Here is a 10,157-nt window from a genome sequence, read left to right on the forward strand (position 1 = left end):
TCCTTTATTTTTGCATGGTTTATTCAGCTCAGAATGGTTAACCATTTTTTAAGCATTCTTTTTTGAATCTTCAAATCCCTTTAACCATAGTTTGGCTGGGCTACTGCATACTAAGTGATATCCTCAAATACAGCCAATGACTGATCAGAACAGACCCAAACCCATGTATTCTCCAGTTCAATTGCAAATACTGGAGCCAGATCCAAGGGAACCAGCTTTCCATGATACTTTTCTTCAGCACCACCCATCAGACACTTTCACTGTGTTGTTAGCAAACAACTTACTGCAAGACGACAGATTCTAGAGACAACACAACCAGATATGCAGAGTAAACACCATGGGTAGCTTTTGAGTTCATATATGGCAATAGTCTCTCTTTATTTATTATGTTTTTTTTTTTTTCCGAGATTTCTTCTCAACTCATGTCCTGGTTCACCCCCCACACTGTTCCTCTCCACCCTTCCCTCCCACACCAAAAACTAACAAAAAAACCCAAAACCCAAACCAAACAAAAAACAACCTAAGAAACAAACCCAAACCAAACCAAAAAAACCAACAATCTCCAAAATCATTTATTCCCCTCCTCCAATCTCGAAAAATTATATGTATGCTGGACACGGCCAGATCAGTTTGTTCAATATTTTTTTGTTGTTTAATAATGTTTGCATTTTTTTCTTTTTCCTTCCTTTTTTTTTTTTTTAAATAAGTAAACTGAAAAATTATTGATACAGTCAGGGATCACGAACATTGTTAAAGACTCACTTGGAGATATGAAACAAGTAAGCCATGAAGTCGTCTACCTTTGCAGAAAGTTCAGCGGAGGAGGAGATTTGGAGACGTCCAAGTTCACTAACAGGGCAGAGCTGTGCGCGCCATCTCCAGAACGCTAAGTGTGCTTTATAATACATTAGGGCAGAGTTTGCCAACTCCAAGCGATGACTGAGACAATAACAGTCACTGCTGAAATTTTTTTCCCAATACTTTTTCCCACAAATGATATCTCCCAATCTCATTCGCTGCAATGGTTCTGATATTTCAGTTAAATCTCATTAAGTATTTATATATTTATATATAAATAAGTATTCTTTTTTACACATAATACTCTTTGTCCTTGTTTTTCTGTTTCTTGTGGCCGCTCTTTGAGCTCTGCTGCTTCTCCTTCATGAGCGTGCCGTTGCTCTGGGCTGAGTTGCTGATGTAGTTCCGCGTCTCGTCCACCTGATAGGACCCCTCGTCCCTGTTCCTGTACTTGTACATGGCATACAGGAGGATGAGGATGCAGAGGGCGGCAGCAGCCACAATGCCGACGACCATCCCCGTTGTGCTGCTCGACTCACGGACCACCTCTGAGGCCCCCGGAACCCGTCTGATTCCTGGCTCCGTGGGGTTTGCTGTGGGCACATTACGGAACATGGGGGAAGTGATTAGCGGGCTCTTCAGCTTTGTGCTGTCTAGCTCATAGGCAGTGGGCAACGGAAGCAAGACTATGTCAGGCTGGGGTTTGAGCTCACGGTTATTCATTTTGCCGGCTGGCAATTTGGGCACCATCCCAGTCGAGGACGAAGCTGTGGAGCGGATCAGCTCAGGGGACAAAGACGTGGTAGTAGTCCTACCAGTTTCGGAGACTTTGTTAGGTCTAAAGTCCTTGGATTCCCACTTGGGTGCGTGTGCTTTGTAGCCACCTTCGAAGATGGAAGTGGAAAGACTCTTATCTGTTACCAAGGAGAAGGTGGTGTAAAAATCTTCATCATCAGTAGGGGGTAGGTTAGAGTCAAAGGTTTCCCCTGAGCCATACCCAGATATCACCAAGCCATCATCATCACAACCATCGCTGCCTTGGTCCGACAAGCAAGGTAACCCCGCCTCAGAGGTCATGGACAGGGAATCTTTGGTGGTCTCAATAATGGTGAGGAGGGGGCGAAAGGTAGGGGGAAGTGTAATGAAAGGTGCACGAGTAGCAATAGGAGGGATATCTAAAGGGTCTTCTACAAGTAGAGGGATAACTAATTCACCTCCTGGGATGGAAAAAAGAAAAAAAGAAGATTAGTACATTTTAATGACACAATGCACCATTTTAAATTCACTTAACTCAAGGACCAGAGAGGATTTGGGCATTACAAAGAAGTGTCAGGGATCAGGTTTCTCGCTCTAACTACACTAGCAACATACTTTCCTGGGGGTGCCTTTCATTCTTCCCTCCCGCTCTGCTTTGACACTGGTAAACTGCATGTTCCATTTCCCCCCTTTTTCAGCCTAGGCTAGGTATGTACAGTGAAACATTCTGAAATTTTGGGACCCAAAGTTTTTTATTTTTGAAGATACTCTCAAGTGACTCTGTGGACATCAATTTTTGGTAGTGATCTTTCTTAAGCATTTGGTTACAAGACTGTTAAAATGAATTATTTTAGACTTCCATAGAGCAATGGTCTCCTAGATGGACTTTACCACTAATCTTGCCAGTTTTTCCTCCTCTGATTCTTTTCCTAAAATAACATTGGTATTTCTTTTCTGCCATTCAAGTCTGCTCACCTTCCATAGCAGTTTATAAGGCCTTTCCCTAAGGCCTTTTGCATTCCTCCATTTCTTCTTGATTGTTGCCTGGTTTTTAAATTGTGGGAAAGTTCATGAAAGTGAGGGATGGAATAAGAACCAAGTACTTACTGGGGTCCATGAAGGTACAGCTACTCAATGCTTGTTCAGCTGTTTTTAATCTTTCTTTACCCTCCTGTTTGACACTAGGATGACCCTTTCCTTGCATCTTTTGGGCTACTAATGCCATACTATCTTCATCTTCGGTTCTTCTTGATATTCTTTTACTATAATTTGATGAAAAATTAAGATAGACTTTATTGTGATTGATGATATAACTGAATAAGGACTCTGATGACCCAAATTAGCACTTGATCCCAAGAGTGTACTGCAAAAGCTGTCTTCACACTTAATGTTACTTCTTCATATGCAGATAGCTGTGAACAACACTACCTTTTCCTAACATGATGGCTACCAGCCTACAGAGAACTAAGAATGAGGTAGACTTACGGTCTACTCTTGAAATAGAACACCAAAGCTATACCTATAACATTTGTACCTCACCATAGTATAAGCTGCAATTGAAACAAGAAAATCAGTACATTATTTCTAAGATTTGGTTTCTGAGAAGCAGTATTGCTACTTTTAGGGTAGTAGTCCTGTTTTGTCTATATATTCTAATATGATGGTACTTTTGCTTTTGAGCCTATGGGTAATAAACACTCCACTGTTTTATTTTCATGTGGAGGCATAAATAGTTTATCTAATTAATTTAGTTCAGATTACATAGTCTTCTGCTGACATACGGGTTGCTGAAACTTTTTTAGGGTCAGTCATATTGCTTTTGAAAGTTTGTGCGTAAATTCTCCCTTGGGTAATTTTTGTTCAGCTAGCCAGTTAAGTTAGCTGCTTTAAATATAAACTGAAGAGTTCATCTGACACCATGAGTAGTCATCTAGATTTGTTGGAACGAGTGCAACTCAGTAAGAAGTATTTCTAATGCATGGGAAATTTTGATTCATACTCACTATTGCTTAAGGAAAGATATGCAAAAGGAATTATAGCTTCTAAATAAATAAATAATTCTGGCTTTTACTTACATATTAATAACTGCTAATGAACAGTTTGGCATTGTTACAATGCTGAACAACATCAGGGTCAAAATTCTCCTCTCTCCTGTCTACACTATATATTATATGAACTTGTTTCGCATTGAACACTGCCAGCAATGTCCATGGGAGTTCTATAAAGAATATGGTCTAAAATCATAATCTCTTCTAAATATATTTGCAGACTGATATATTTGAACAAATTACATATTGAAGATAGCAATATACTGAAAAAGGTACTTAACAGTTTGATTAAATCTAGATAGCTGAACTAGTAATATGGCTTATTCTTATCCTTAATGAGAAACTAAGTGGTGACACAGTTTAATCAATTGAAACAGTCAGATTTATCTCAGAGGTACCAGGGTAGAAATTAGGGCAAAATAAGAAATGTGATAATTTGCATACTTTCATGCAAAGTTAGTTTTAAGCTAAGATAAAAAAGGTCAATCTGAATATATTGTTTAGTTTTCTGAGTTTCCTCAGCATGTCCATACCACTTTTGTTACTGGGTAGCAGCCAAAGAAATAAGTATCATATGTGTAAAAGAATATCAGTCTCTTTAAACTACGTATCTTCAAAAAAATTATGTAAAAAGCAGAAAGTGTAGTCTGTCAAATGGCTACATGGCATTTTGTTCTCATGCATCTGAGGTGCTTTCTGTGCAATGTAGAAACTAGAGCATATAATATGATTTATATATGTCCAGAAGCCCTATTCATGGCTAGAGTAGAGCATCTATAATCTATGCAAACAGGTGGTCTCAGGATAAACTTGAAGTATGCATTAGAGGGAAAGATCATCTGTGAGTTTGGGAAAAAATGAATATAATAGCATTTAAGTGTGCATTACTTAAATAAACTGCATAAGTGGGGATTTAAGTTCCAGAAAGTCAGGGATAGGTAGTGTCCCTTTAAATGATTTTTTTTAAGATCAGAGTTTTGCTGTTAAAAAGTAGTGTTCATCTGTGATTTTCATTCACCATCTGCGACACCCAATTGGAAAAAAATCAGTTTGGCTGCTTTTAATTGCTCATCTAGAGCTTTGAAGTGCCTTTGTTCTTAAAATCTATTACACTGGCACACAGCTTTAGTATGCAGTTGATCTGCCACCCACTGGAGCAATATTTTCAGCAGTTTTCTTGCATAGAAATTCTTTTGGTACTATTAACAATTAATTTTCTTGAAGGACTCAAAAATATCTTACATTTAATATGAAGACCTTTCTTTTGCCCCAGTAACCCTTGCCTTTAAAACTTGGTCATAGTTCTACAGTTTTTGTTGCTGTTGAGGACTTGGGCCAATGATCAAGACTACTGCAACTATAGAAACAATCATGGTGTTTCAAAAATTTTAAGAAAAGTTGATAAAGTTGCTATGGTAAGTGGGGTTTCATATAAGTGATGGAGAGCAGATGGGAGCTTTTTGATTCCAGCAAGTCTGTTGGATGGAAGACAATAGGACAGAATCAGGAAAGAGTTTTAGAAAGTTTTAATCTCACAATGTATGTGAGCAGAGAAATAACTTTCATACTAGGAAGACTGGATTAACTTTGATTTTTCATACAATTATTTAATCTCATCTCTAGTTTTATTCCAAATTGTCCAATGATCCATACTATGTTTACCTGCATACTAAAGAAATAGAGAGACTGTTAAAGGTTCTTCATTAGGAATCACTTCTCCATCATGGAGTTTATCTGTTACATTTACTTAGGACAACATACTTTTGGGGAGTACCAGGGACATGACTGTAAGGGTGGTCATGATGCTTTGAATTTCTGATTTTTCTTTCTGTCTGCAATGGAAGAAACTGAGACTGAAAAAAAGCTGTGTGGGAGAAGGTAACTCAGAAAAAGCACTCCAGTCATCAAATCTGGCTTGTGTTTTATTAGTATGTTAGGCATCTATGCAAAACTCACAGCAAGCTAGAAGTTGTAGGTCTAACAGGATGCAAGCACAATGAATACTTCTTGGGGTACATGATTTATAGAGGAGTTAAAACATCCTTTAAAATGGCATGATAAAAATGCCACTCCATCTAAAAGAAATGTGTTATTTAAGGATACTAGGGAATGTAAATTCTGAAAAGCTCCCAAGAAAGTGTGAGAAATGTGATCACCAATATCTACGGAGGGAAGCAAGTGCAAACTTTCATATCATACCTGCAAACAACTCTGTTACTGGTACTACATTTCTACTTGTAAGCGACACAAGGGGGAGTCTGATGACAGGCAGATGATAAGTGTGCGTGTAGGGGGAACCATCTTTCACAACATGACAGCTGAGGCAGCAGGAAGCTGCCTAGAGCCAGTGGTCCTTTGACGGAGAAGTGGTGCCCTTTGCCCAGTGCCCCAAGTTGGTTTAAAGGTGAGCACTGACAGATTTAAAAGACAAAGTGCCACTCAGTTGCCAAGAATATCTTACATGGGATTTGGATGCTGAAAGGTTTGCTGTAGAAGGCAAGTGCCTTAAAGATTTGGATCTTTAGAAAAAGCTAAAGAGGAGCGCCTGAAAAACCTTACACGACAATTTGGAAGGGAAATACATTTGAGACAGATTTTATGTTCCTATTTTCCTACCTGAAGTTTTTATTTTCTTACAATGTCTACCATTTTTTCAATCGTAAAATTAACACTTTGCAGCCTTGAATAAAACTTAGTTTTAATTTCCAAATTGTTCCGTGCTTAAAAAAAAAGGCAAGGCTGCCACACAATTTGGGCCATGGCTTTAAAACAAATATTCATATGAGACTTAGATTCTGTTTGTGGATAATATGGGCTCTTTCCTGGTAAGTACAGGTTTCTTTCCCCCTTTTTTTCTGTTGGCTGTTAAGCATCAATTAACAGTGTTCACTGGTATGCTGCAAGTTCAGGATTACTTTAGCAATCCAAAGATTTCACAAGGGTTTTCCAGATTTATTTTTCACCTACTCTGTGCTTTCTCCCCTAAGCAGGGAATAGATGTTTCCCAAACAGAAATATGTTTTTAAAAAAGCTTCTGTTGAAACACAAAGCCAAAGAATTAAACAAAAGGGAAACAGATAAAATGGTTTATAGATGCAAAACTAGTTTGCCCATCAGCAGTACAGTTGCAAAAAAATTACTGAACAGCAAACTGGAAGCAGTACTGAGAGAACTGAGGTCCGTGAGGTGGGAAACCTTATACCGAGCAGCCCAGTGCTCTGCTTGGCCTTCTCATTTCACAATACAAATACAGTGTGCATATATTCCTTAAAAGTTAGCCTTTAAATCTAGCATATAGACTATTTTCATGGAACTGTGCTTTTCTTTAAACTACCAAGATCATTTGGGATACAAAAGGTCTACTTTAGCCTTGGAGCTGCCCTGCTTTTTGCTTTATGAGTGTATTTATAAATATATAATTCATACCTCTGGGGCTGATCTCCAGTAAGAGTTCTCTGCCACTGGAAAAGACAGAGTGTTAAAAATTTAATAGAAGCCTTATGAACTGTGAGGATGTTGTGGACAAGTCATGAATGCAGACGGCACCAAAAAGGAAAAAAAAAACAAACCAAACCTGAAAAACTCTAGCAGTCACCAGCTTTCATCTTTAGAGCCACAACTGCTTCACTGGAGTCTCAGGCATCATACTGATACAGGATAAAAGGCACACAAAAATGAAGCCTGAAAGATTCATCTTCTGATGACGATAAGGGACACACCCTCATTGTCTTTCTCTTTTCCAGCTGTGGTTGAAGAGCTTTTAAATGCCATCCATAAAGGCTATACAACTCATCCATTTCTGCAGGCATGTCATATTCTGCATCCAAAGTTTGTAATTTTTATTTTATTCTCATGCTTTTCCTCTGAAGATTGACTCCACTTTCAGTATGAAATACTTGCCACAGAAAATAATTCCTTACCTTTTCCCTCTCTGTATCAACACAATGATTCCTTATTAAATGACTGAGTTCATAAATTTCAGTCTAATGGTGTTTTAGTTAATTCTCCCTTGAGTCCTCTGAGGATAAAAAGGGGAAATTATTCAGAACATAGCCCCTGATTCACAGGAAAGATGATGATAATGTGAAACCTAGTAGATGAACATTCTTAATATTTTCTACTCTTTGCAGTCTGATGTAATTGCAATTGACAGTCAGTAGTAGAGAGAAAAACATAATTTCCACAATGGAATACTGCAACTTTTCATCTGAAATATTTCTTTTTCCTTTCAGAGAATACATAGTCCTCAAAGTGATTAGATAAAACTATACTTCTTCTGGTGGAGTTGGTTGAAAAGAATTTCCTAAGCCTGACAAACTATATTAAAAGACATTAATTATTGTAGTGCTTCCTAATACATGGCTCATGATCAACAGGAAGGTACAGAGTTTGAGGTCATGAATCCCATGTTAATGCTGGGCTGTGTTTCACTGCTGTAAATTCTTGGTCACCTTTGTGCAGTTTCAGTGAAAGAGATATTAATACCTTCCAGAGAGGACCTGACATCATGTCTGCAGGCAGGATTCTAGAGCAAAAAATTATTTTGGTGCCTAAACACAGAGCTGCTCTGAACCAATTGAAACATACCCTCTTCCATCTCCCATCATTATTTTAAACTTTTATGATTAATTAGTGACAGCTTCCTACCCAGCATAATTACTTGTTCTGTTTTCAGCATCAGTCGTTCAAGGGACTTGACAGTTGAACCTAAGATACCTACTGAGCACAGCATTACTCTGCAGGAATGACAAAAACATATGTGCTTATAAGGAAGTACAGCTTTTTCTTAGTTTTATTAATTGTTTTTTTAAAGAAATTAATCCAAATGTTTTTTGAAGCAAGGAAATTTTAGAGGTTCAGGACGTGACTTTCAGTAGAAAAGTGTCTGTCAAATGTACCATTTTTGGATGGTATTAGCAAGCCTGATACTAGTCATAATATGATGAGTGGGTTTACCTGGTAAGAGTACACTTGAGAGTATCACTTAGACTGGATATCAGGCAGATAATCAGCAATGAAGAAAACTGACAGAAATAAAACACTTTAATGGGAATAAAGTAGGAATGACATAGATCTGCAGTAGGAAGACCCTGAGAGCTCAGTCTCATCATTTTTTACCTGTCACGAAGGCTACACCACCAGGCTACGTACAATATAAGTAGCATGAAAGAAAGTAGCATTACTGGTGATTCATTTTGGGAATGGGAAAGAGGAAAGAAAGCTCTAGCGAGGGACTGAATAGGAGCAAACTACCACAGGCTCCTTCACCCGCTCCTATGCACAATACAGTCTGGTAAATCGACAATATACAAAGAGCACATAACATAAAGGCAAATACAAACTGATAAGAAAATAAATAAATGAACTTATACATTTTTCCTAAAACAAAACCATATACTAGAAAATAAAGATGCCACAGCAACAAGGTCAGAAAAAGGAAAAACATAGCAAGTCATTCACTTCATCAGCAAAAGAAAGATTAAAACCTACGAGAACTGAAAAAAATGATGAAAATCAAAAGCATTATTTCCTCTAAAAAAAAGTCATCAAAAATACATAAAAATATTTAGAAAGCATACCACATTGATTTCATAACAGTCAACTTACATCAACAAATTGCCCGCATGTTTTTTGGCATGAAAGAAAAAATTTATAAAAGAAAGTTGTGTAAGAATGCTCTTGGACAAGTAGCATTGCCACATACTTGTAACTTGCTTTTTTCGTTGTTGTTTCTTAAAAACTTTTTTAGCAAAATGTTTATTATTTCTTTTTTAATATAATTGTTTTACAACAAAGGGCGATACAGGGAGGCAACAACACATACAACCACACCACATAACATGAAAAGAAAAAAATCTTGCACCTTAACAAATTTGAACTTGTTTTTTTTTCTGCTGTTTTTTGGTTGTATTTTTTTATCTTATGTAAAGTTGTTAACATATTACAGTTGAAAAATCCTGTACATTTTATAGAATTTACTTTTGCTTGTTTGCATATCTACATATATAATGTTTTTTGAAAAGCAAAGTTTGTTGCTTTTTTGCCTTTTTGGTCAATTTGATATATATTTTTTTAAACATTTTCTTTTTTTCTATAATTTTTGTGTGTGTGTGTTTTAAGGAATGGATGACTGCACATAAAATTTTAACAATGCTAAAGAAAGGGGTGGTGGAGGGAAACTTATGGGAAGAAAAAATGCCTAGGGTGGATGGTGTGGGAGTGTAAAAATCTATGAGTGTACTACACAGGAGATGAAGATGATGGGAGTGAATGTGTAAGTCAGTTGCCATGTCCATGTAAGGGCGGTACGGAGTGATCTAGCAGCATTAGAGCTTCTGGCTGTAAGGAAGGGATGGGCAATATACAAAAACAAATGAGCATATTCATGCCCATCAACAAAAAGAAAGAACAGAACTCTAACATTGACAATCTCACAAACCCTAAGCTGCAACTTCTTCAACATGCAAGTTACAAAAAATTAATAATTATAGAATTAATATTTACATTTTTATTAAAGGTTCTCAAATTATAAAAACAGTTAAAACTTTTCCCTAA

The 10,157-nt window shown here is 37.2% G+C and overlaps 1 protein-coding gene across 1 annotated transcript; it reads right to left on the reverse strand.

Annotated features, from left to right (window-relative positions):
• Positions 1–441: 441 nt before the first annotated feature.
• Positions 442–9,486, reverse strand: LOC104157149 (neurexin-3-beta). The gene is made up of 2 exons (XM_009698818.1): positions 9,210–9,486; positions 442–2,015 (listed from the first exon to the last, which is right to left on the reverse strand). The coding sequence occupies exon 2, from the start codon at positions 1,873–1,875 to the stop codon at positions 1,090–1,092; it is 786 nt and encodes a 261-aa protein (XP_009697120.1). The 5' UTR covers positions 1,876–2,015; positions 9,210–9,486; the 3' UTR covers positions 442–1,089.
• Between the last annotated feature and the right edge of the window lie 671 nt (positions 9,487–10,157).

The sequence above is a fragment of the Cariama cristata genome, unplaced genomic scaffold, assembly GCF_000690535.1.
Source record: "Cariama cristata isolate BGI_N322 unplaced genomic scaffold, ASM69053v1 scaffold34594, whole genome shotgun sequence".
Classification (NCBI taxonomy): domain Eukaryota; kingdom Metazoa; phylum Chordata; class Aves; order Cariamiformes; family Cariamidae; genus Cariama; species Cariama cristata.